Source organism: Pipistrellus hanaki (genome assembly GCF_964339955.1).
Source record: "Pipistrellus hanaki genome assembly, chromosome: 12".
In the NCBI taxonomy this organism is placed as follows: domain Eukaryota; kingdom Metazoa; phylum Chordata; class Mammalia; order Chiroptera; family Vespertilionidae; genus Pipistrellus; species Pipistrellus hanaki.
Genome location: NC_140514.1, coordinates 15,455,064 through 15,482,815, shown reverse-complemented (window position 1 = coordinate 15,482,815; position 27,752 = coordinate 15,455,064). Strand labels below are relative to the sequence as shown.

At 43.0% G+C, this 27,752-nt stretch overlaps 1 protein-coding gene across 1 annotated transcript; it reads right to left on the bottom strand.

Annotated features, from left to right (window-relative positions):
- Positions 1–1,059: 1,059 nt before the first annotated feature.
- HADHA (hydroxyacyl-CoA dehydrogenase trifunctional multienzyme complex subunit alpha) lies at positions 1,060–27,702 on the bottom strand. The gene is made up of 20 exons (XM_084901414.1): positions 27,564–27,702; positions 21,653–21,694; positions 21,489–21,559; positions 19,882–20,015; positions 18,474–18,612; positions 17,470–17,589; positions 16,520–16,622; positions 15,773–15,895; positions 15,211–15,329; positions 13,261–13,317; positions 11,452–11,561; positions 10,903–11,037; positions 8,405–8,576; positions 5,960–6,046; positions 4,437–4,577; positions 3,948–4,016; positions 3,050–3,245; positions 2,280–2,394; positions 1,606–1,751; positions 1,060–1,522 (listed from the first exon to the last, which is right to left on the bottom strand). The coding sequence occupies exons 1-20, from the start codon at positions 27,634–27,636 to the stop codon at positions 1,380–1,382; spliced, it is 2,295 nt and encodes a 764-aa protein (XP_084757540.1). The 5' UTR covers positions 27,637–27,702; the 3' UTR covers positions 1,060–1,379.
- Between the last annotated feature and the right edge of the window lie 50 nt (positions 27,703–27,752).

Sequence of the window (27,752 nt, the reverse complement as noted above, 5' to 3'; positions counted from 1 at the left end):
GCAGATAGAAACATCAGTGATGTGAGAGAATCATTGAGTACCTTCTGCACACCCTTACTGGGGATTGAGTCCACAACCCAGGCATGTGCCCTTGACCAGAATTGAACCCGGGACCCTTCAGTCCGCAGGATGATGCTCGATCCACTGAGCCAAGCCAGCTATGTGGTGCGAGGATCAGTTCTCTACCTGCTGACTGGTCAGCTGAAAACCCCAACTCTGACGACTTGGTTTGAGAGCCTGGCTTCCTAGCAACCAACTGCCAGTGTTTAGTAGAGCCAGAGGTAAGGTCCTTGCCTGGCAGTCCCAGCAACAGAACTGGTGCAGGCCATGGTGGAAGTACCTGCGCAAACTGGTGCAGAGGCAGGAGGGACTGGTAACTTCTCCAAGTTGAGAAAGCAGTGATGGGACATGGATTATGATTCCGCGCACACTCAGCGTGGATCCTGCTAGAAGGAGCTAAGAGCCTCGATGCTGCTGACCCAGACTGGACCCCGCTCCTGCCAGAACGTGAGCGTAGGAACTTTCCACAGCAGAGGGCAGGGCGCAGGGGAGCGGAGGAGGGTCTCCCGGAGTGGAGGTGGTGCGCTGACTCAGCATCCCCTGTACTGCTCACACGTGCTGCCTCTGCTCGTTGTGCCTGCATTTCCCACGCTCTGGGGCCCTGAGAGGTGCAGGAACCCGCGACCAGGAAAAACAAGCTTGGCTCTGATTGATGCCAAGCTTCCCACAAACTCCCCGAGAAGCATGTGTGAATGTGTCACACCAAGAAAAAGCCTGGGTAAAGCTCTGCCGTGAGGAAATGCAGTCTAGGGAGAGTTTGTTTCTGTCCTGGTCCTCCATACTTGGTTAGCCAGGCCACTTCCCAGTGTAAAAAGAAGCCCCGCCAAAGCAGTTCAACAGCCAGGAAGTCCCACCCTCTGTCATCACAGTCTCTCTCTTCAGGTGCCGCTCAGAACATGCTTACCCCAACGCACAGGGCTGTCTCCCAGCCCTCTCCTTGAAGGAGGGGTCTAAACCAGAAGGGCAAAGACAGTAGGAAAAGGCACAAGCAGGCAGGGAGGCTGATAAATAAGTTTGGTTTTATTATCCTGCGTTTGGCTGAGTGTGTGATTGCCCTCACCACCACTGGCTTCCTGGGCGAGGGTCTTGGGGCTCACAGACTGACGAGCACAGTGGGTTCCGCCTTCCACGGGAAGTGCAAACACAGCCAGACTTCACGCGGAGGAAGAGACAGTCTTAGCCAAAGGCACTTTTATCAAGGCACACACCCAATGCCAGTGTTTGTCTTCCCTCTGGTTACGGATAAATCTAGGTGCCCTCTGTTGGAGATGAGCACTGCGGCAGGTGGGTTAGTGGGGAGCGAGCAGGGGGTGAGCTGCTCACTGGTAAAACTTCTTGCCAGCGCTAGCCTGGTCAATCAGCAGCTGGCACGGGGTGAACTGCTTCCCGTAGGCAGCCTCGTACCTCCTGAGCCGGTCCACTATCTTCTGAGCACCGTACAGATCCACGAAGCGGAAGGGCCCTGCGGGGGAAGCAGGGCTTTGTTGGAGACTGCCACTGAGCTCTAGGACAAAGCAAGCGACCTCCCCAGCCTCCAAGGCCCACCTCCAAGACAGGGGGGGAAGCCGAGTCCAAAGACCGCTCCGATGTCTCCCTCCGCAGGTGTGGCCAAGATCTCCTCCTGCAGGCACAGGGCGGCCTCGTTCACGAACCTCGACACCAGGCGGTACTGGATGTCTTCGTCAGAGGAGCTGCCAACAGGGAGGGACATTCAGGCGGAGGAAGAGGAGGAGGGGAGGGTTGCAGGAGCCACACAAGGATGAGAACCCGCCTCCCAACTCTAGAGAAGGTGCTGTCAGGAGCCAGCCGCTCCCGGGAAAAGGACTGGGTAGAACTACTTGCCCTGATTAACCAGAAACAGCACCTAGAACAGGGTCTGCAACAGACTAGGTAAGTACCTCTAGGTATCGGTAATGCTGAATTACAAATGAAACTAATGGGGTTGTAGCCGGAAGGGGCCTGGGATAATGGTCTTCCTAGCTGCTCTCTGGGACCTTCGGAGGGAAGGCTGGAGCAGGGTCTACCAGGGCTCGGCAGCAGTTCTCCCCTAAACCTGGCAGAGAACGAGGTGGGTGCAGAAGGCAAAAGTACAAGGCACCGTGCCAGCATCGGGGTGTCCTTGGTCAGGCATGGTGACCATAACAAAGGCGGAGGAGGGGCTGAGCAGCTTTGGCTGATGAGGAATGTTTCCATGCCATAAGCCCCTCAAGCTGACTTACACTTCAGGCTTAGGAGACACCTGCAGACCTGCCAGAACGCTATCCATGTCAGAATTCAAGTCCTTACTCTTCACACCCTCCTTGTAGACGTAAAAGCCCTTCCCAGACTTGCGACCTAGAAGAAGCAGGAAAAGGTAGTTAACATTCTTGGAGCCCGGGCCTGGGAGATCGCTGCCCTCCCTGCTGGTCTGCGGTGAAGTCCCCGCCTCGCGCCTGTGTTCCTGAGTTTCGGAACTAACCAGCCCTAGACATCTGGTGTTTGCCAGAGCGCTCACAGAGAAGGAAGAAAGGTTTGGAAATCTATATCTGAATGGGAAAGGCCAGCTGGGTGAGTTTTAATGCCCAGATGTGCAACACCAGGACCGAGGATGCCCAGGTCCTGGCACTGATTTTGCTGGTACGTTCAAAAGAGAAAGCCGCCTCTCTCTGGGCCTCAGTGGTACCCTCTGTAGGCAGAGGTTTACTTTCTCCACACAGGAGGCCCGCAGTGTGGTGGTGCAGGTCACAGATGTATGAGGCCTTGGGCAGGATGAAAATGCCCGTCGGTCTGGCATCACTGGGCCAGGTAGTGGCAGCTTCAGAAGGCCAGGGTTTTACCTTTTGTCTGTAACCCACAGGCCCAGACTAAGGAGGGTTGTCAGGAAGTCACCTTTGAAATTCCCTAGGCTATCAGGAAACACACACGGGCCCTCTGTAACTCCTTGGTCCCCAGAAGCTGCTTGGAACTTTGTGACTGAGGCAGCTAGTTACGTTTCTTTGCGGATACTCACCCAGGAAGCCCTTGGACACCATCTGCTTCAGCAGCTCCAGGCTTCCACCTGCAAACCTCTCCCCAAAGGCTTTGCCTAGGTCTTCGGCTACGTGTTTTGCTACATCCACACCAACTTCATCCACCAGGGTGGCAGCACCCACGGGAAAGCCGAAGCCTGTGGTCAGGGAATCCAGCTTCTTGGGGCCAATGCCTTCCTGAATGGGAAGGAAAGCAGGGACCTCAGGGGAAGGCCATCCCCGGTCCCCCACACGGGCTCCCTGTGCAACACCCACTTCTCTTCTGGCTGCACCTGGCCAGGCCCAGGGCTGGGACTGCTTCACTTAGGGAAACACAAGAGGTCTGGGAGTCTCACAGGCAGTCTGAGCCTTCCCTAACCTTTAAGAGGTCTAGAGAGGAAGAGGTATTCCTCTCCTTGTCTGCAAGTCTGAATCTCAGTAAGCAGAGGAGTCCATGGCAGACAGGACTGGTTTCCAGGACAGAGAGGAGAGAGAGTCCAAGGAGCAGAGCCCCGGATCCCGTGTCTAAGTGCCTCTGAATGACCTGTATGGCCACCGGGGGGATCGGCTTGCACAGAAGCAGACACAGCACCAATCAGACCACATGGGATCTGTTCTGGAAGGCCCCTGCCTCTAAAGGGATACAGAACAGCACAGAAGAGCATGCTGGGAGGCCTGTGGACTAACGGAGCCGAGAGGAGGCTAAGGGAGCAGAGCTAAAATTCTGCCGCCTATGGCTCCCCACCACCACGCAGAAAGGGATGCCACGAAAGGGCCTTCTTGGAGGAGAGTCAAGAGTTAGTGGATTAGAAGGAAGCTGTTCCTCATCCTGCCATCGGCAGCTCGGGGACTGGTTTACGGAGTGGAAGAGGCCTCAAACATTCCGAGAGCCACACCAACCTGGAGAATTCTGATGACTTCAGACATCATGGGTGCGAGACACCTCGTGGTATAGAAGCCAGGTCCGTCCTGCCAAAGGAGAGAACATGAACTCGGGGCCCCTCTATTGAAGATACTACCCAAGTCTGAAAGCGGTCTCCCTTTCCCAGATATCATTTCAGAGTTCAAGGTGATTATAACCTCAATCACAGTCCTTAAAATGAAATTGCAAGGGAAGCCACAGCCAGGAGCGGCAGGGCTTGAAGCCAAGAGCACAGCATGTGGTTTCGTGGTCACCCGAAAGGTTGGGAACCTGCCACGCCCCAGACTCTCCCCACTCCAACCCTGACACTGGCACAATCAACACCACTATCCATACTGTACATCATCAAGGGGACATCCTATAAAACGTGGTATATTTGCCCCAGACGAGTAATAAATAAGCCTGGAGGTCTGAGGAGTCTTAATAAAGCTTATCCAAGTCTGCCGCTCTGTTCCACAGCTCCTTACCTTAACCACAATGATGACCTTCCCCTGCTTGAGACCAACTGCTACCGCGGACGCAGTCGTGTCCTTAGACGTTTTCGGGGTTGTGATAATCTCCAGCAGCTGCATCTTGTCCACAGGAGAGAAGTAGTGCATGCCAATCACCTGGCAGGGAGAACAAAAAGCCAACAGGTCGCACGCTGAGGAGGAAGCTCAGCAGCTTCTCTCCTTGCTGAGAAGCACTGAAAGAAAAGCGACTGGGATCCAGGAGCCCTGCTTGGCAGTCTGGTGTCTGGTCCATGGTTCTTTGACCCAAAGTTTAGTATGTTCAGAGAGCTTACTGGATCCTCTTCCATCTGCTTCTAGGGCTTTTCACTGAGGGCAATTGGTCCTACCAACAACGGCACCAAAATCATAGCTCAAGGCCAAATCAGATTTATCAGGGAAGAAGGGAGGGCCCACCTGTATTAACGGTGCTGACGGTTTGGGGGGAGAAGGGACAGACAGAACGCAGGCAAACTGAGATGGCTGGCCCCTTTGGCCTTACTTGTATGTGAATGACATTAGGTGATCAGAGTTATCTGAGATACCTGCAGGCTACACTGCAGAGCGCAATGCTTGTCCCACTCCACTGGGAGAAGGAGTGGTGGCATCAAAGTACGAGAGACCTCCTCTGCTGACTTGAAATGCTGCGGACGTGCTCTGAGTGTTGTGACAATGCCAGACTGTCCACCTGCCTTTACACTGTGTGTTTCTTCCCTCAGTGTCACACTATCAGCTGCCACTTCTCCCTGCGACCTTTTCCTGCCATCACTGAGCCTGCCTCTATCCGGCCCTACTCTGCTGTGTGTGTTAGGAAATTAGCAAACTATTAGAATAGGAAGAAAAAGGCTTTTGTACATGGCTAGTGTGTTAATCTTCCAAATCCTTCAAGTCTTTCCTACTTCCTGCCTACCTTTGGCTGGTTCTGGTTGGATGAGGCTAACTGGGTCCTCCTAAGAGGTGAGGAGTTTCATTTCTCCTTGAGTGTCTTCACTTTCCCTTGACTTTACTCTGGTGAATAGCAGAAGCCCAAAGATAAATCTGCAGGCCTCATTTCAAATCACTGAAGGTGCTTCCACACCCCCCCCACCCCCCTTTCATGTCTTGGGTCCCCCCACAGATAGAGACATCCCACCACACCCCCTGATCCTCATTCCTGAGTCTGGAACTGGAACCAGACCTGTGCTGGACAGTCACCAGAGTATGTAGATGAAGTGATATTTGGGAGCATCCCCGCTTAGGGCCTATCTTTCAATATCTAATTATAATAAAGGTGGGTCTGAACCTGAATAATTATTCCCACGAGGATGCAAATCACCTACAGAAGCATTTTGAGTTGTACTTCACTTGTTCCTGCATCACACACTGGTCATGCTACTAGCTTTTTAGTGCCCAGTTTTGGGGGATACTTTGTCACCCCCACCACTTCATAATCCACGCCAGTCCCTTCTCAATCAGTCTGAGGCTGTAAGACATTTCAGGGTTTTTCTCTCTTCAAAATTTACCTTCTCAGGTCTTTTGCTGACAGAAGCAATTTGGTTGATTGGGAGAGCCGAGGTGTTACTGGCAAAAACACAATGAGCTGGAATCACCTGCAAGGCAAAAGCATTTAAGAATGTGTCATGTGGGCCTGGGAGGTGACTAGAGTCAAAGAAAAGCTAATGGCCCATCCTCTCACCCAGAACAATGCAGCCGGTAGACAAACTGGCCTGACATTTGCGATGACCTAGGGCATGTGTTGAGGAATATGTTGGCCTTGCTCTCTTTTCCATTCAGCCTTCCAGTCTGGCACATCCTAAGGTCACCTAATCCTAACCTGGCGACTACACTCCACAGTTAGTAAATAAGACACTTCAGATAAACACTGAAAAAAGATGGCCTTGAATCAAACCTCACTCGTTTCAATATCCAGGATATCAGTCCTCTTCTTGTTTGGATCCTCCCTCAAGTCTGAAAGCTTATGACACCCCCACCCTTAACCTTTATCAGAATAAGCCATAAAGTGTATGCCTTCCTCATTTTATACACTGTGCTACCGAAAAGCGATACACCACTAAAATGATATCTACAGTCCATGAGTACTATTAACTATCAGCTTTATCAACCTTCAGAATAGTCTATAATGTAGACCCTTCTCAGCATTCTGCCCATGATCCCCAATTATGCATGTTTGTCTCGGATGCCTGGGTGAAAACATGGAAAGCACACCTGCCGCCTTTGTGTGATCTGGGACAGGCAGAAGCCTAGCATCAAAGATGAAAACCGAGGTTCAAGATATATTCACACACTGACAGCTGAGTGTAAAACAAGGTAAATTATAATGGGGATAAAGAAAAGTATTGCATTAAGATTTTTTTAAAGGGGGGAAAAAAAGAACTAACTAGGCACCTGATGAAAAGACTTGAATTGGCAGTGATGCTGTGATGAAGATCCCATGATTTCAGTTCATCAAAAGTATAATGTGAATTGACAGCAGAGCACAGCTCTAAGAAAGCTACCGCAGTCTCCAGTTAGAATACGGTGGTACAGTGTCTAATGCTGGTGGCAAAATTCTCCATGAACAAACCAATGTCTCCAAAGATGGCTGGCAAGAACTCTTCCCCTCTGGTACATGTCCGCTGGTCCTCCCATCCAGATGAGACTCTATTTCCCGTCCCCTGAATCCGAGCCGGCCAGTGACTGCTTTGACCAAAGGAATGCAGCAGAAGTGACTGCCAGTTCCAGGTCTAGCCTTAAGCCCAGTAGCTTCTGCTTTTGCTCTCTTGGAAGGCGCAGCCATGCGGTAAAGTTCTGGCTGGACTGCTACGTGAGGGAGGCCACCAGCAGAGGCAGGCCACATGGAGGCGCTCCAACCAAGCTTTCCGCTGAGTACAGTCATGTGAGTGAGGCTGAGTGAAACCACATGATTAAGGACCAGCCGCCTCTAGGAAGCCCTATCCAAACTGCAGAACTGTGAATTGTTTCTCCGTGGTCTGTCAGATGGCAACAGAGCACTGAGACAAGATGAAGATACTAAAGGGGACAACCAAGACAGCGAGAAGTGTGGAGAGAAGGACTGTGGAGAATGTCCAAGGGGTGGGTTTAGACGGTCATGGTCATCTACGAGTACTGCCCACTACTCAAAACACCTGGACTGTTGTCCAGTCAGCGCCATTTTATTGACATCATTTATTAGCCTACATTCTGTGTGTCTAACTGTAGGCCAGTCTAGGTCTCAGCTCTATCTTGTGCCCGGATTACTGCCATTTCTTCTTTTCTGGGCTCTTTATACTACAAATACTTGTTTTGTTTATGTTATCCCATCTCAAGAACTGGTGACATAAGCATTTGGGATAAAGACCAAAGCTGGCATGGCTCAGTGGTTGAGCATTAACCTATGAACCAGGAGGTCACGGTTCAATTCCTGGTCAGGGCACATGCCCGGGTTGCGGGCTCGATCCCCTGTATGGGGCATGCTGACCAATGATTCTCTCATCATTGATGTTTCTATTTCTCCCTCCCTCTCCCTTCCTCTCTGAAATCAGTATATATATATTTAAAAAAAGCAGTATTTCCTCAAAGCAGGCATTTAAATCCTGCCTGTTGAAAATTGTTTTTCCATATTTCCTTTATGTCTAGACCTGAAGAACTTTTGTTATGGCTTATGGTCAACCCACAATGGTTGAGAAATCTGCTTCTACTCCATGAGGTTATTTGTATGCTTGGGTGACTGAACTCCCACATACGGCTAACAAACCCTGTGTTTAGGATAATAAGCTACTTGATTTTCTTCCCGTAGGAATTAGATTTGACATTTACAACATACAGTGTGTATAAGCACATATAACGCAGGTTTAGAAATGAAGAGCCCTATAAAAAGAACAATGAGTTTCCTGTAGTTCCTTTAAATCCCATATCTGTGTCCTTCACTCACTATACTAGGATTCAAGTATTACAGGTCCCTTACTTACCTCTTCTACTTCTTTCAGTACTTTGTGCTTAAGATTAATGTCCTCAAAAACAGCTTCTATCACCATGTCGGCCTTTTCAAAACCTTGGTAATCAAGCTGCCCAGTCAAGTTGTTGAAAATGAAGTCTCTTTCAAATGATGTCAGAGTTTTCTTCTTCACTTTATCATTCAATCTAGGGGAAAAAAATTCTAGTCAAAAGGGAAGAGTAGAAACACATTTATCGACTATCCGTGGGCCGGAAAGTATATGCTATGTTTTCCACCAACACTGTGAGGTCTCACTCACATTTTGAGGAAGCTGACTTGCTTAAAAAGACTCCGAACGACTTGTAGTCAAAGAGCTAGGTACTAGGGTACCTAGAGCACAAGGATTCAGACAGGTAACCCCTAAATGCACATTCTTCTCTGGCAAGATGCCTCTCAGTGCCCAACTTACATAAATGGCATCATTCATAAGACAGATTTGCCATGAGGAGTAAACACAAATACTAGAACGGCAAATCTAAGAGCAGCTCTCAGCCAGCCCATTCCTAGACCATATGGATTCAGACTTGCTTATGTATCAGTTGGTTATCCTGTGTTTATAATCTTCTAGAGGACAGAGACCAAGAATTATTTCTTATATTCTTAACCCACTTTCCCGTCAATACCTAGTAGCATATGGTATTGATCACATAAAATATTAACTCAAGCTTTCTTCTTTCCCACTGAGAGCTAAAAGGATTTCTGTTACTCAAACATTTATCTGGTTATTTTTTATTAGAGGCCTGATGCACGAAATTTTAGCAAGGAGTCCGGCCCTCACAGTCCCATCTTCATCGGGAAGGTCGTCCGGAAGGTTGTTGGGCTATCAAGTCTAATTAGCATATTATACTTTTATTATTATAGATTGCCAAGGAAAACAGGCTCTCTTAGGGTTTCATCTGACCATGTTTTCAGAATAAATGACCTAGAGTTTTCCTCTGAATAAAGAATGAAGCTAAAGCCCCTTCACTAATTTCCTTAACCAAAAAGAAAAATTAAAGCCACAAGATAAGTTCAAAGAAGTATGCAAGTCTTAAAAGTATGGGTTCAAACCTCCTGGTTTCTGACAACCATGTCAACAGGCAGCAAATAATACACTTGTCAGAGTTCAAAATACTCTTGGTTGCTCTAATTTCAATGCCTATGAAACTATTTCTGAGGGAGGAGGATCCATGTAGGTCCCAAGTCAGCACTATGGTGAGGGGCATGCACCAGAGCCCGGAGTTTCTAAGGCCAAAGGGAAACCAGGACACCTGGGCCCAGAAGAGACCCGGGGGAAGCGGTTCCGGAGCGGCAGTTTCTCATTAGTGACTGTGAATGCTGTGGGGCCTGCAGGCTTGTCTCAGAGCGATGCTGGTGTGTAGCACACGTCCTTTCTTTTGCTCCAACTCCTCCCTATTTTAAAAGAATCTGCCAAAATGATTAAATCTGCCAGGTATCTGGTAGCAATATATGAGCTCTCTGCAGAAAAGGGGTAAAAACATGCTTAAAGCTATATAATCTACTTGAGAAACAAAAAAAAAATGCTCACTCAGCTAAAAGTCACAGGCAGGACAGCTAAGTGCAGCCAGCTTGTCCATTACAGTGGAGCAGAGAACTGAGCTGAAACCAATTCCCATCTGGAGAAGCTGCTGCTCCACTATTCCCCTCTGCAAAACAGGCAGCAAGTGTGTGTGGGAGAGGGTCCGGTGAGCAGAGGGAGAATAATATTTACTCTTTATTAATTCAGAGGTAAGATGGAGACAGTCCTATAAAGCCTCAGACACTGCGGAACCAGACCAATTAACTGCTTCTCCAGTCACGCCAGTCAACAAGGCTCAGGAGTTCTGGTCCCAGTGCTACCTGCAATGTGGTTACTGTGCATTTCCTCATTCCTAACCTCAGCTCTCTCCACAAAGACAGCCAATAACAATAAGCTATTACATGGAAACTACCAAATTCACAATTTTCAGTCTGATACCAAAGCACAAAATAAATGTCATTTAAAAATATTTGATAAAGATTTTTTATTTTTATTTTTTTTTGCACTCAAAGACTACAAAGTCTGCTAATACTAATGGTTTATGATATCTGTGACAACATGAAGTAAAGGAAGGAATTAGCATTTCAAAAAACCAAACCTAGCCGGTTTGGCTCAGTGCATAGAACCTCCAGTTGGACTGAAGGGTCACAGGCTCAATCCCAGTCAAGGGCATATATCTCGGTTGCAGGCTTGATCCCTATGGAAGGCAACCAATCAAATATGTCTCTCTCACATTGATGTTTCTGTCTGTCTCTCCCCCTCCCTTCCACTCTCTCTAAAAATCAATGGAAAAATATCCTCAGGTGAGGATTAACAACTACAACAAGATTAAAGGAAACACAGCTCAACTAGAGCATCTAGTACTCTCATCATGTCCAGCAAAAAGGAATCTATGATGCCAAAAACACACAAAAACCACTCTAACTCCTGGCAGTGGCAGAAAGCAGGCTTACCCTTTGAACACTTGTTGCTGTCCTCGGCTCAGCCCGGTTAGAGTGGCATCTTTAAGTATAGTCTTTAGGCCTTTATCCACAGAGACCTGGGCAATGCCAGCTCCCATCAGCCCTGCACCAAGGACAGCGATGTTCCTGGAAGGCAAGGATAAAATGACTTCTAGCAAACAACTTTTAATCATTTCCGTAAAATAGGAGGATGCCCAAGTTATCATCCATAAACCAACTAAAGCAGACACAGTAAGGTATTTCAAATAATAATCTATAAAAATACACCTTTAATAAATGACTGATTTTCAAAGTTAAATTAAAAAAATCCATTAGATCTACAGAATTGGTCTACCCAAGAAAATCGAATCATATTGATCTTCAATCATGCCGAGATCACTGAAAGAAAGCCAAAAAGTTCTTGGTAGGAATAGGGATCTGATGTGCTCAGGACAGAGGTAGTTTATGGCAAGACTGAAGATATAAATCAAAGACATCTACAAGCTTAGCATGTGGGGAAATAAATCCACAAGGGCTCTTCCTAGGTAGAGTTTAACTTACTTAACCTCCCTCTGTGGCGTTCCAAATTTATTCTTCTTGCACAGGACCTGACCATGATACAGCCCTATCAAGGCCTTGGACTCTCTGGTCATCGCAAGCTCTCCAAATTTCTGAAATGTACAAAAGAACAAGACAAAGTAGAACTCCACAGTCTCGGTGACATGGATTCCTTCAGCTTGGTTTCTCAGGGAACAGAGGTAACACAAGCAAAGCCACAGGTCCTCGGGGTCTCAGCGGTGCCGGTACTGGCATCTGTCTCCTATGGATGTGTCTTCTTTTGACTCTTCTCATCTGCAACACTCTCTGACTACTGCTTTGAAATATAACTGAGCTTATTCTCTACATTAGAGCCATGGTAACCTTTTCCATGGCATTAGAATGTCAGAGCCAAAATGGATCTTCATGATCATTTCAAGCAACACTCTCAGTTTAAAGAGAGGGAAGAGGAGGCCCAGAAAAATTAAATGAACGTGCTCAAAGTCACACTGTCTCAGAATGGCAGAAATGGGACCTAAACCCAAGCAGTATGACTTTCAACTCCAGTTCCCTTTCCACTGTAAGAAGGTGGCTCACACGGGACCTACCACTTTAAAAAGCATATTACCACTTACGGAGAACAAGTCTAAACTTAGTGGTGAGGGGCATGAGCTTTAGAGTCTGGGTTTGACATAACTGGCTTTGAATCATGGCTCTGCCATTTCCCAGTTGTGAAGCTTTCTCATCCTTAAAATGGGAAAACAATGCCTATTTTAACAGTATTGTGGGGATTAAATGAAAACACTAATAAAATGACTAGGGTCTCAATGTTAGCTATTGTTATCACCAATATTACTAGAATTTATTGTTATAATTACAAGGTTTCAAATAGTATTCCAAAGAAGGAATCCCTCTAATAAAGTTGCTATCATGTCCACATAAAACATGAAGTACTGTTCTACAGAATCAATGCTTTACTAATCTTGACTTAGCAGTGATTCAATAAACCAGTGATTTTCAAAGTGTGGGCAGAAATCCATCAGTGTTCATGAGTTTAGTGGGTTGTGCTAAGTAGAATAGACAGGAAATACTGAGTACAATACATGCAGGGTAGACAATTATGATGCATAAAATGTGCTTCAATTTTACTGATGGAAAAGAATAAATCAGAAGTGAACCGCAGTAAGCAATAAGTACGGACATGTTTTCTCTGGAACTTGTCCTAAGCTCTTCCCATACCTTTTGTCCTATCATCAAAGAGCAATCATTCTTCAATGATTGCTTAGAACTTACAAACAACCCAAACCACTTAAATTTGTTGTATCACCAACTCAGAAAGTAAAAGGGGTGAGGCTGGTTCCTGTATCCCTTCTCTTCTTTCATTTATTTATTTTTAAAATTAATTTATTTTTTTCTTTCTCTTTTTTTTAGTGGGTGAAAAAAAACACACTTCCTTTCATTTTCTAATTCAAAGTTTTATCACTAGGCCCTAACAAGGACTATACTTTTTAATCAATGTTTTCATTTTATCACAATAAAGTCAGACTGACTACAAAACAGAATGTCCAAACTATTCATTTGAAAGGATTGAAACTCTGCCCCTGCTCTTCCTTGCTATACCCTCGTTATTGAGAGCAAGTTCAAATAGTTGGGGACCATCAGGTTTTCTTGCATCTACTTGCCTACTGAGATTAAATCAGAAAAAAAAATGGTAGCTGCTGGATGAAATGTTTTACTAGGCTTTGGATACTTTTTCTTTTTTCAGTTTTGTATATCCTCAGATCTTTGGTTTTATTATATCTAATAATCAAAAATCAAAAGAAAAAACTTTACCTGAGATTCAGAGAGATAGCCAGCGTCTTTCCCTTCCTCAAGTCCAGTCTTTACCACCTAAAAAACATACAAAATACTTGTTCACTATTGGAGTGGATTGGTGAGATATACGAGAATGCTGTATAAAATTGCTAGTGTTGTTGGTTTTTGTTTAAACATATATATATAATTTTTTAAACTGATTTCAGAGAGAAAGGGAGAGGGAGAGAGAGATAAAAACACCAATGATGAGAGAGAATCATTGATCGGCTGCTTCCTGCACACTCCTCACTGGAGATTACGCCAGCAACTCAGGCATGTGTCCTAACCAGGAATCAAACTGTGACCTCCTGGTTCACAGGTCAACACTCAACCACTGAGCCAAACCAGCTGGGCCTAGTTCCTTGTTAATTTTTATTTTTAGCTTCTTTCTTTATTTATTTTAAAGAAAGGTTTATTTGATTTTTAAGGGAGAGTGACAGAGAGAGAAACATTGATGTGAGACCAAAACATCTATCGGCTGCTCCTGCACAACCCCTACCAGGGATCAAGTCCATAACCCGGGCACGTACTCCAACCAGGAATTGAATAGGCAACCTTTCAGTTACCAGGATGACACCCAACCAACTGAGCCACACTGTCCTTATTTTTTATTTATTATTTATTTATTTTTAAAAATATAATTTATTGATTTTTTTACAGAGAGGAAGGGAGAGAGATAGAGAGCTGGAAACGTCGATGAGAGAGAAACATCGACCAGCTGCCTCTTGCACACTCCCGGTTAGTGTCCTTAGTTTTTAAAGACTAGATTGGAACGAACCCATAACCCAGGTATGTGCCATTAACCAGGAATCAAACCCATGGCCCTCCATGCAGTGCAGACTGACACTCTAACCATTGAGCAACCGGCCAGGGCCAGAACAAATTTCTTAATTCATTACTGACTAACCTTCTGAAATCTAGCTTTGATCTTTCTGTAGACATGTCACAGTCCTCCTACAAAACCTAATCTCAACAAAGTTCCTTGAAGAGCATGGCGCTTCCCTCCTTCTGAAACTTTGTCAAAATCCCCACCTGACCTTGATCTGGCATCACTTTCCCTTCACCCACTCTCTACCCATTTTCAGGGCTCAGGTCAAATCCGGCTCTTCCTGACCTCTTTGGGTCACAGTGATCATTCCCTCCTCAGTGCACTTAGCCGTTTTCCTCCGTCCCATGGAGCTGGCAATAAGCCTATGCTGCTCTTTAATGTGCCTCACACTGTTATCTGCCTACCATGCCTAATCTCTCCAGCCCAGACTGTGAGATGAATGGAGGCAGGGGATCATGTTTCATATTTTATGTTCTTTGGTGTCTTCTGCTCAAAATATATCTGTTGGTTAATCCATTCTCCAATTTTGAGGTCTTTAATTACGTGCTCTCTTAATCTTAGACTTTCCAGATCAGAGAGTTCTGTTTTAAGGTCTATCTTTAGATAGAAGTTTCTTCAACCCTACGATCATTTCACCTATTCTTTGTTCTTTCCAGAACTTCTCTATATCATTACATCTCTTTTATAATTATGGCAATGGGAAAGTCAATGGGATACTGTAGGAACTGACAATGGTTTTGACTAATGATAGAATATAGCCATCAGTTTTGTTTTAATTCTTTATAAATGCTCAATATTTTACTGGCCTTGATATATTGATATGACATAGGTTCCATTCTGGTTTATAATTGACAGTTTTAAACTCATCAACTAATAAATATGCCTGGCACTAATTATCCCCAAGTATACTAATTTATATGAATCATTACAGCTTACTTTTTTCTTCCCTTATTTTTGGTAAGTACTTTAATAGCAGAATTAAGAACTTCTGTACTGGCATACATAGTCCAGAATGGCAATAAAGAGTATTATGCTGTTAAAGAGTATTGTGCTATACGAAGGAGGAAAACATAAGAAAATCAAGTGGAGAAAAGACTCACGTCAATTATTTTCAGAGGTGCAGGATAGAGGCCTTTGGTCTGCTTTCGTACTTGTTCTTCCACTTTTTTGTAAACCTGTTGCCTGACAAATGGAATACCCATGGCGTACGATGTCAATTCTGTAAGGTAAGAAGCTTTTAGATACTATTGGCAATAAGAATTTCTTGCTAGTTTGTTCTGTAAACTCTATAAAAATTCAATAGTTCTAGCTACATGAAAGAACTGCTCTTTACTCTGACATGCAAAATCTACGTTTTAACCTAAGCACATCTTCAAACAGCTTCATTATGTGATAAGTGCTACAGCTGGGCATTGTAATGGTCTAATATACACTGTTACAGAATCCTTTTGTATTAATGTTTAAAATGTTTCAAAATTAAAAGTTTAAAAAAATGGTTTTAACTTATGAGTATAAGGTTCAGAACTTGACCTTAGAGCAGAGTTGTTATATCCCTTAAGATTAACTTTATGCTTTTACTGAATCCTCACTTAAAATTTACAGCAAATAAAATTAAACTCCTTGGAAAGTAGCTTTGCCTTTATTTTTTAACAACACACTCACTGTCCATCAATCCCTTGCTTCTCTTTAAAGAAATTTTCTTATCAGCTAGTCCTTTGGCAAAAGTAACTGCAATTTCTTCTAGGTATTCAATTGTCCGTTCCTCTGGAGGTTTTACTCCTGGTCCTGCAAAAACGAACACAAGAGACTGGAATGCAAATCAGGTCTAGATCAGTCCAGGCAGGCAAAACCTAGGCATGCCAAAGCCAAAGGCTCCCACACCCGCTTTCAGCACAGCTGCCAGAGACTGGTGGGAGGGGGAATCAGGAACTATGCACTCACAGATGGGGAAATTAGTCCGCAGATAAGGGCTAATTGTACTCTCACCACAATAAAATGAAACTAGAAATCAACAACAGAAGGATATCTGTTCATTTATTTATTATTATTACTTTAAGTATATTTTTACTAATTTCAGAGAAGAAGGGAGAAGGAGAAATAGAAACATCAGTGATGAGAGAGGATCACTGATCGGTTGCCTTCTGTATGCCTCTGTAGTAGGGATGGAGCCTGCAACCCAGACATATGCCCTAACCAGGATCGAACTGTGACCTTCTGGTTCATAGGTCAACACTCAACCACAGAGCTATGCTGGCTAGGCAGTATTATAATTTTTAGAAAACTTCACTCTTCAGAATGATGACTCATTCCTAAGAGTATGAGTCCACTCTAACTAATATGCAAGATATTCACTCTTTAATAAAATAAATAATTTCATAAGGCCCAACTCTGAGGCATGCTAACACTTACCCAGCGGTTCCACCAATTGGTCAACCAATCCCATTTTCTTTGCTCTGTCTGCACGAATGTTTCTACCAGTGAGCATCATGTCAAAAGCAGCAGGTACGCCCACCTAACATACAAACAAGGATCAGAACATAGAGCAAAAAATATCAGACTGACAATTACAAATTGTCAAGTTTACAAATCCTTCAACTGAGCAAAATAAATACTAAAGTGAGGAAAGGCAAACCCCTGCTATTTATCAATCAGTTATATTTTACATACTAATACACATTTAGGTAACTTATGCGATCGGCCTCTTTTGGTTCTATAGCATACAACAATGAGATCATCCAAATCAGGGGAAAGGTCTGCCTCTTATATTTATCATGATATATGACACATGAATTTGCAAAACTGATTAAGATGTTACTGTGCAGAGAAGAAACTGATTAAACTATAAGCTTCAAAGAGGCAAGACATGTATCTTATTTATCTTTTTAAAAAAATATATACTTTACTGAATTTTTTATGGAGAGGAACAGAGAGGGATAGAGAGTTAGAAATAACAATGAGAGAGAAACATCAATCAGCTGCCTCCTGCACACCCTCTACTGGGGATGTGCCCACAACCAAGGTACATGCCCTTGACCAGAATCAAACAGGGGACCCTTCAGTCCACAGGCTGATGCTCTATCCATTGAGCCAAACCAGTTAGGGCTTTTATTTATCTTTATCCTTCCTCAGGCACTAACAAAGAACCTTGATTAATAATTTTAATCCAAGAAACTGAAAAAATAAATTAAAAAATAAATTGAAAAAATAAATACCAGGAATAAAAATTTGCTACTGATCCTAAATATTCATATTTTATTTGGTTTCTAAATCTTACAATGAATACCCAATACTATGCCTTTTGTATTACCAAAGTACGAAGGTTCTGAAGTTCATAGGAGGTGGGGGGGTCTTAAACTCACCATTTGGGGTAGCCTTTGTGTGCCTCCTGCTCCTGGTAAGATCCCCAGCAAGACTTCAGGGACACCTAATACTGTTTTTTTATCTTTTGTTGCTATCCTGTATTGGCATGAAATGGCAAGCTTCAAACAAATGAAAAGAAATTGGAATGTTAGAAAATGCAATCTTATAACATCTTAGGGTCTGTGAGGGTCTAGATTACTTCTTTAGACCAGGAATGTGCCCACAGAATTAATGCTTTCTACAATTTACCTTTCCAGCCTTATTTCATACTTTCCCCTAATTAAGGGGAAAGTATGAAATACTTTTTGGGCTGAAGATTTCCTTAAAAATCTGCTGAAAGCTATGGAAGCTCTCAATAGAAAAATGCACACACAATTGTATATGCAGCCCAGGTTAAGAAGCCCATTACCCTATAGACTCTCCTTTTCATTCAATGTGGAATGCCTGCCCCCCTCCTCCTGTTCTGGTTAATCACATTTTGCCTATCTTTTAGGACCAGGCAAACCTTTCCTTAATTAATTGTTGTGAAAGTGGCTAGCATAGAACCCAGCATGTGAGAAATATTATTTTCTTTTCCCTTTCTTCTTCCCTACATGCTCTAGTCTAATAAGCACATCTTCTCTCAAATCTTTTAGAATTTATCACCTTTTCTATTCACAGAGCCCTTAAGCATGTATTATGCTTTGTGTGTCTCAACTAGACTTTAGCTCATGAGCATGCATTACACTTCTGAATCTTTGCCTTGAAAATTTTAACCAGGTTTTTAGAACTGAAAGGCATCTAAGAGATTCGCTGAAATCTTCTCAATTTAAAATGAAAACATCACACTTGGTTCACATGCTATGTGCCATGAGAATAAGGATTAAAACAGACCTAGAAGTTTGATAACTTAAACGAAAGCTGATTCTCTGAGAACTTTTCTCAGGCAAAACAGGAGCCTAAAAGTTTACAGTGGGTGGAGCCTACCACTGAGCTGAATGGTGACTCTGTGAGAAACCCATACCTCGAGTCCTCCTCCTAAGCAGGATCCACTGATGGCAGCCACAATCGGCTTTGGAGAGTTCTCAAGTTTCTCAAACATTTTCTGTCCTTCTTGTGAAAGCCGTGTTACCTCTTGAGGGGTCTTGCAAGCGGATATCATGCTGCAGCAAACAGGAAAGCCGAGAACAGAAACAAATTAGAGATGAAACTGTAGCCACTTCCTTAAATACTTCATCTACTATATTCTCAACCCTATCACATATCAGTATGTGGTGGTGAATCTTCAAATACTCACAAGTCTAAGTGTGGATCTGCCTCAGATAGCACTGATATCAGTGACATCTCTCAATAAAGAGTGTTAAGTTTTTGGATCCAGATAAGGACTAATTGAGTATAAGGTTATAATACTGACTAGAAGATGATATTCTCATGTTCAGAGCTTTGTAATCTAATGATTTATTAAAAAACATAAAACAAAACGTGGCACAATTTATTTTTGCTTCTATAATAAATCATTAGATTACAAAGCTCTGAACATGAGAATATCATCTTCTAGTCAATATTTCCACTATGAGGTAGCTTTCAGGTTAAATAGCAATCAAAATTGCAGGGGGAAAAGCTTTCAAGTTTGGAGGAATCTAAAATCTTAAACAGATCCCCTAATGATCAAAAAAGGTCTACTGCAATAACGTACACCATGCCCTTTAACTTCAGTTTGTTTCATTCCCTACTTACTTTGCTCCTGATCACATTTAAGTTGTGAATTTTGTACTTTTGACCAAAGACAACTATTTTTCTGTCATTTTATATGCTGGAAATTGCTCAACTAGCCTTATGAAGGTAAAAGCATTTTCTTATGGATGTATACTAGTGTCTCACTAGTTTCAAATAACTGAACTAGAAAACAAGGCACTCAATACACATAATCTTTTAAAAGTAATATATTAAAAGTAATATATTAACTTACTCATTTCTCCAAGGGCTTGCTAACAGGATAATTTTCAAACTTTTAAGTGGCATCTCATTGTTAGCTTAATTTTATAATATTTTTATTCTACTGAGATAGGAATTTGAACTGCTTTAAGAAAAGGCTATTTTTAGTCTTACATGGCTTAGGCAAGAAGCCCTTCATATATATATATATATATATATATATATATATATATATATATATATATATATATATGTTTTATTGATTTTTCACAGAGAGGAAGAGAGAAGGATAAAGTCAGAAACACCGATGAGAGAGAATTGTTGATCAGCTGCCTCTTGCACACCCCCTATGGGGGATGTGCCCGCATCCAAGGTACATGCCCTCAACTGGAATCGAACCCGGGACCTTTCAGTCCACAGGCCGACGCTCTATCCACTGAGCCAAACTGGTCCCTGCAAGAAGCCCTTCTTTTTAAATCAACTTTAGTAAAACTTACTTGATATCAGCACCTGCAATAAAGCACCCTGGCTTTGATGAGATAAGGACAGCACTTTTAATTTGATCACTAGCCCAGATTTCATTCATTACTTCCATGAACTCTGACTGTAGTTCTTGATTCAGTGTATTTACCTGTCAAAGAGAGATACATATAAATCTAAGGGTGTAAATTTGAAGAACAAGATGTGCAAGTCACTATCAGATGCTATTTTGATGGTAGAAAATATGTTTATCCACCAGAAACATACTGTTAGAAGCAAGAAAGGGAGGCAGAGGAAAAAAAACAAATACCCTGTAGTTTCTATTCAGTCAACTATAAGCATAACACCCTTTACAAATAGGTCTACTCAGCCTGGCTGCTAAGACTACAAACATTTACTGACATGGAAAAAATATATAGCATTAAGGAAAAAAAGAATCAAAATTAGATATACAGTATGATCTTAATTTTATAAACACTTGAAACTGGATTAAATGTTAAAAAGTAATTATTTTTGGGTTTGGGATATAAACAATTATTTTTTTCTTTATAGTTTTAAAATTCCCTACAATAGCCATGTTATTTTTTTTGTGTTCATGAAAAATGTTCAACTTAGAAAATTCTGAAAAAATATCTTAAGTTTGAATCACTGGTCAGTGAGTGCCAAGATTTACTCTAGAAATGGGAACTATCTCATGTTTTCCTTAATTTGTGATAGTTGTTCATTCCTTCCATCTAGGTCTTCCTAGTTTATCTGGGCTTCTGGTAACAAGATTTCTGAATGTAAAAACTTTACACCAATTTTATTATTATTTTAAAATATATTTTTTTGATTTTTTTCTTTTTACAGAGAGGAAGGGAGAGGGATAGAGAGCTAGAAACACCAATGTGAGAGAAACACCGATTCAGCCACCTCTTGCACTCTCCTCACTGGGGACGCGCCCGCAACCAAGGTACATGCCCCTGATCGGAATCGAACCTGGGACCCTTCAGACAGAAGGCTCCATTCACTGAGCCAAACCAATCAGAGCCCTTTACACCAATTTTACAGGGGGCGGGGGGGGGGGGAACCCATGGCTCTTGCAATAAAGCTCCTCTTGACAAAAGACTGGATAAATGCTATCTGCTTTAATTGATACAGTTCGTAGGCTGATGCTCTATCCACTGAGTCAAACCAGCTAGGGCAACTAGAAGGAATTCTTGATTAAGGACCTCTGCTTCAGAAAACTCTATTCCTTGGGCAACTTGTCAAACTAACTAATTTAACTAATGTTAAGTTTATATGATAAGATTACTGCCAGATTGGTGGATTTATTTCTTTCCCATTCAAGACTGGATTCATGAATGTAGTTAGTAGAAATAAACTGCAGCCAGCACCGGTTTGGCTCAGTGGAAAGAGCATTGGCCTGCGGATTGAAAGGTCCCAGGTTCGATTACAGTCAAGGGCATGTACCTTGGTTGTGGGCACATCCCCCGTAGGGAGTGTGCAGGAGGCAGCTGATCAATGTTTCTCTCTCATCAATGTTTCTAACTCTCTATCCCTCTCCCTTCCCCTCTGTAAAAAATCAATAAAATATATTTTAAAAAAAGAAAAGAAAGAAACTGCAGCAAGTTAAAGTAGGTACCTTTGAGTTTGGTGAGTTAATTCGAATAACTGCCACATCATCTTTGATTCCATAGTTAATATGGGATCTGGCTAAAAGGAGAAGAAAAATTTATTTGTAAACATTTTTATTGCAAAATAAATCTGAAAAGCGATCTAAACATGTTGACAAGAAATTAAACTCACCGAGCAAAGCAGAGGACCTTGAAAAGTTGCGGCAAATATAACCTGTAAGAAAAAGGATTTCAAAATTAATTATTTTACAAAACAGTATTTCTGTAGTACTTGTAATATATAACAAAGCTAGAATTTATAACAACAACAAAAACAAAATTAGAACAATGTGTCCTGGGCTATTATTGTGACCACTACCGTATCTTTTTTTGTTTGCTTCAATTACCAGGTCATATGCTTATCTGGATACTAAATGTGGGAGGTGGAAGAATAGTTCCTCAAAAATGCCCGCATCCCTAGTAACTGTGAATATGTTAGGTTACGTGGCAAAGGGGAATAAAGGCTGCAAATGGAATTAAGGTTGCTAATAAGCTGACCTTAATATAGGAAGTTATCCTGGGTTATCCAGTTGGGCCCAATGTAATCACAAAAGGGAAGAGAGAGGCAAAGAGAACCAGAGAGATGGCAGCATGAAAAGAACTTGGTCCCACTTTGCTGGTTTTGAAGAAGTCGAGAAATGCAGGCAGCCTCTAGAAAAGGCAAAGAAATAGATTCTCCCTTACAGCATCCAGAATGGACCCAGCCTTGCCAATACCATTGATGTTAGCCCAGTGAGACTCAAAACAACCCGTAATGTCAGGTCCAAATGTATTCCAAATATATCTCAACCAATTCCTCAGCTACACCTGCTTACATTTTTATGGAGAGATGGAGTTCCCAATGTTATAAATCAAGGGGCACTAGTGAATATCTACAATAATAAAAAGGTAATGTGCTAATTAGACTGGATGTAACTATTCAAATATCCAGCTGAACTGGGATTCACTTGGTAGTACTGAAAAGTGATTCCAGAACTATGTTGGGTATTAGAATCAGGTATACCCACAAATTCCTGAGTGACAAACCACCTAGAATATGGAATCAGAAATTAAAGGGGCTGAGCCTCAGATTCTGCATTTTAAAAAAAGGTAACCTAAGTATACTAGTACAGCAAACATATGGGCACCTGGGAACCACTGACTTGAACCCCCTGGAGGTGGAGTAGATTAGGAGAGGACCATAAATAGTGGCCAAGGATCTTGCTGGTTTGAAAGGCAAAACAACATATTATTTAAAAATAAACGAAAACAGTGTAGATGGTTCCAGAATCACAATGGGGTGATCGCTGATTTCATTTGCATTGCTTCTTTAAGCAATCCAAGTCAGTCTAAAGACAAAGGACCTGAGAGTCAAAAGACGTGGGCTGAATCATCAGGTTTATAATTTACTAGTTGAATGGCCATGAACAACTCTTCCAGTGCAGTTCAGTGTGCTTATAGATAGAAGTGAAAATGATGTAATGGTTATAAAAGTACCTGTAAGTCAAAGTGCTACACCAAGTAAATGAAGACAAGCCATCTATCTCCTCAATTCCTTGTGCTTCTGCTTCACTAATGATGCACTTCCCTTCTTTGCTTTTCCATCATTTGAAATCTGTATCATCTGTATTTGTCACTCTTCCTTCTTTATATTTATATCAGGGCTCCAACCTTTCCAACAATGCCTCATTTTGAGATTCCATCAACAACGATCTTTCTCTTCTCTGCTAAAGTTTTTTTTAATCTTTATTCACTTTGTTTTGATCTCTAATCATTGCATCCATAGCAGGTGCTTCCCCAACTAAACCGTAATGTCTTCCACCATCAGCTCACAGTCACTTTTCATTCAGCAAAAAATTTAGTGTGGCCAACCAAACGCCACACATTCTAGGCACTTGGAGTAAACAAAGACAAAAATCCCTGCCTTTGTGGATCTTACAGTCTATGGCAGCAGGCGAGCCGCTATCTAGGAAGAATTAATTCCTACTCAGTAGAGATAAAGAAGAGGCGAGAATAAGGCTGGCATAAAAAGGAATTTGCCTATAGAGTACAAACTCCAGTGGGAGGGGAGCCAAGGAATAGGCAGGTCTAGCTAAATAGGGTAAAGTGGATAAGAGTGAGGAACGAACTGATTGGGAACGCACAGTGGGAGGATAAATATAGACAGACCACACACACACACACACACACACACTCACACACACTCTCACACACCAAATATGTAAATAAGATAGGTTGTGTTCATTAGCTTATAGATTAAAACATTTTAAACTCTTACCCACTAATCTACCTTTGCTGCACACACACCTATAAGCGAATATATAAAACATCCTCTAAATCAACCCAGACAAAAAGCAAAGAGAAAAATCAATACAAGTTTAAAAAAAAAAATCTGGAAAAGAATTCCAATTCACAGTCAACTAAAGCAACTTGGAGTACAAGGCAGCTTTGCTTTTGGAATCCAGCCTTACCTACTATCCAATCAGCAGAGCTTATGTCAGAGCCACTGGGTGAACTTTAGCCTATATTTACTAAGCCAGCAAAGGAGAGAGAAACCTTTGTCCTACTTTTTAACCATTTTAATAATGTAACACAAAAAAGATACCTACAAGAGCTGAAACTATACCAGTGGAGAAAGTTGGATTATGCTAACACAAATTTCAAATATGAAAATGTTACACTGGTTGTACAACAGGTTTTCTCAATATTCAAAGGGATAGGGTCAAGAAAGGGATAGGAAAAAAAAAAGGGGGGGGGATAGAACTAAGGAAGTGAGAGTCAAATTTAAATATACACTATCTTCTAAAGCAGTGGTTCTCAACCTTTCTAATGCTGCGACCCTTTAATACAGTTCCTCATGTTGTGGTGACCCCCAACCATAAAATTATTTTCATTGCTACTTCTGTAATATTATAACTGTAATTTTGCTACTATTATGAATCATAACGTAAATATCTGTGTTTTCCGATGGTCTTAGGCTCTACAGCAGCAGTCTGTGTGTGTGTGTGGGGGTGTCACTCAGCTGGGCCTGTACCCTCTTGCAGTCCGGGAGCCCTCAGGGGATGTCCTGCTGATGCTCCCCGAGGAGAGCAGGCCTAAGCTGCAGTCTGGCCTCCCTCTGTGGGAGGCGACTGGCAGGCTGATCAGGGGATGGAGCTGGCCAGTGGGCGGCCAGGCCTTCCCCACATTGGGCTACCACCACATGTGGCCTCCCTCTGCCAGTGGCTGGCCCCGCCCCCCAATCACCCTTCCACAGTCGCTGTTCATCTCCCTCCCCTCACTGTCCCCTCCCTCTGCCCACTGGCACCCGCCTTGGCTGGCCTGGTATCGCCCACGCATCGGCCCCACCCCCTCACTGACCGGTCAATTTGCATATTAAGCTTTTATTAGATAGGATTATAGCACTTGTAGAGAGGGAATGGGTTAAAACTACAAGAATTAGTGCAGCCAGTATGGCTCAGTGATGGAGCATTGACCTATGAACCAGGAGGTCATAGGTTCAATTCCTAGTTGGGACACATGCCCAGGTTGTGGGCTTGATCCCCAGTAGGGGGCACGCAGGGCAGCCAATTAATGATTCTCACTCATTGTTGGTGTGTTTTTGTTTTGTTTTTTATCTCTCCTTCCCTTTCTCTCTGAAATCATTAAAAAAATTATTTAAAAAATAAATAAAACTTCAAGGATTATAAATCAGTTTCAAGAGATTTTAATCACCTACCAGTAAATGTCACAATCTCATTACAACTTGCACAGACTTATAGGATGAAGACTCAATAGAGTCTAAATGGCAATCCGTTGTGTAGGTAAATTTAAATTCACTTTCTAGACAGTTTTTTTCAAAGTTTATAAATTGCTGCTAAAAGGGGAATTATCTATAACTAGAAGCATGGGAGGGTCCCTAGGCCTGGCTAGCAATCAGGGCTGATCTGTGGGGTGACCATTTGGATGATGGGGTTGGGGGGGTCCCTATTGGAACCGGCCTTGGCTGGCCTGGGGCCTGTAGGCAGCTCCTGTGTTGAGGGTCTGCCCCTGGTGGTCAGTGTATGTCATAGTGACCAGTTGTTCCACCAGTCAATCTGCTGTTCAGTTGATTTGCATATTAGGCTTTTATTATATAGGGTGAGCCATAGTTTCTTACTGGTGAAAACATGTAAATATTTGTATGTGTATAACTTTCTACATTAAAATATAAAAAACTAAACTCGTAACTTTCAATTGCCCATGTAAAATGTAAAAATTATTTTAAAAATTCTCAGATATATAGAATCATAGTTTCTCAAGACAGAAGTTAATAGCTAACATAACTTCATAAAAAACTGCTTTACATCTAGAATAACTCCTTTAAAACTCACAAGGGGAGACTATTCTCTGCCTTACGGATAGAAACTGCCCAAGGTCATCAGAGTGTAAAAGGCAGAGCCAGACTGAAATCCAAACTCTTGTGTCATACTTTCTCTTTTCAAAGTAAATCCATAGTCTCAATCACTCATTTTACAGTTGAAAAAATAAAACCCATTACATAAGGTATTTGGCCAGTCACACAGTTAGTGACTAGAAAACACATGCTTGGTTATCAGTTCAGTGTTATACCCACTGCTAATCCATAAGAAGTACCTTAAAACGAATGCAAGTGCAGGTTAAAAAATATACATTCAATTTTTCTAAAGTGTTAAGCCATAAATGTGGAAAACAGGAAACAAAACTGTAAGGTAACATGGCCAAATGCTAACAATAGCTATGCGAATTGTAAGAGAATGGGTGGTTCTTTTTTCTTAATCCCTTTCCCCAATTTTTAAAAAATATTTAACTTATTTTTCAGAGAGGAAGAGAGATAGATAGTTAGAAACATCAATGAGAGAGAAACATCGATCAGCTGCCTCCTGCACACCCGATACTGGGGATGTGCCCGCAACCGAGGCACATGCCCTTGACTGGGAATCGAACCCAGGACCTGTCAGTCCGCAGGCCAACACTATCCACTGAGCCAAAACGGCTTTGGCTCTTTCCCCAGTCTTTATATTTCAATTTTGTTATTGTGCACCCACTGGTGTGTACACACACATGCACACCGTGCACACACACACACACACACACACACACACACACAGCTATCCTATGCAGTCTAAAAATGGTGGTTAAAATAAGAAAATAGAAAAAAAAAAAAAAAAAAGGCTCAATCATTCAAAATTAATCCCTTTAAAGTAAATGTCCAAAAATCAGCATTCTACCCCTGTGATTAGGGACGAAGGACATTACAAATGAAATTTCTAGTTAAACCATCAGCCTTTAGTATAACAACGAAAAAAGCCAGTCACATTCCAGCTCTCAGATCTGATATGAAAGGACAATGCTTGATTTTCCACAGTTACCCACTTTCGCTCTTTTCATGGTCAGTTTGAAGAGAAAAAGATAAAGCTAAGGAAAGCTAACGGGGTATTACATTTTTATTCCATAAAATACACGTGTTGGCGTATTTTTTAAAAAATGTTTCTTATAGCAAGTGGCAGAACCTCCCCTTGAAATTCAACGCACTGGGATTATTGAACTGCAACAGTTGAGCTCCCTATTAAAAAGTGTTTAAAAAAAAAAAAAAAAGCTGGTTAATTCCATCCAAAAAGCTTTTCAGATAGCTCTTGGTAAGGGGCAAGTTGTGGTGGAGGCATACAGGTGTGACCTAGTGGAGTGTCCCAGTGCTGGCACTCCGGGTCTAGGAGGGACAGGTTCAAGGCCATCGTTCAGGAAGATCAGAGGGGCGTGAGCCCGGCGGAGCGACGGGCGGCAAGTGCAGACCAGTGCACAGGACTCAGAAACCTTGGAGGTTATGAAGCCTGGAATCCATTCACGACTCGGGGTCATGAGAGAGGAAGTGACAATCCTTTCCCAAGGACACGCAGGACCGGGTCGCAGGGCAGCATCTCCTCTGCCCGCCCTAATCCAGGGCTGGGGCCCCGGGCGGGGTCAGGGAGGGGGCAGCGAGTAGGAGACGCGGGTCCGAGGCCGCCTTAATCTCTGCAGGCGTTATACCCAGGGGGTGGGGGGTCGGGGCACCTTCAGCCAGGCCTCACCTGAGCAGTGGTGGAGCGTCCTGGAGGCATTTGCGAAGCGTCTGAGGCAACCGATTGCGCGGGAGGCCACCATCTTGAGCAGAAGAGGACGAAAGTGGAAAGAGCTTCAAGTGCTGGGGGGCCAGGCCCAAGACTTTTCTTCCCCGGAGCCCGGCCCCGGGAAGGCGCCCGATGCACTGCCTGACTAAA

Coding starts and splice junctions, on each gene's coding strand:
- HADHA (XM_084901414.1), bottom strand. CDS start 27,636: ATGGTGGCCTCCCGCGCAATCGGTTGCCTCAGACGCTTCGCAAATGCC. Junction 16,623..17,469: donor CACAAAGGCTACCCCAAATG/GTGAGTTTAAGA, acceptor TTTGTATGTTAG/GTGGGCGTACCTGCTGCTTT. Junction 3,246..3,947: donor AAGTCATCAGAATTCTCCAG/GTTGGTGTGGCT, acceptor CTTCCCATTCAG/GAAGGCATTGGCCCCAAGAA.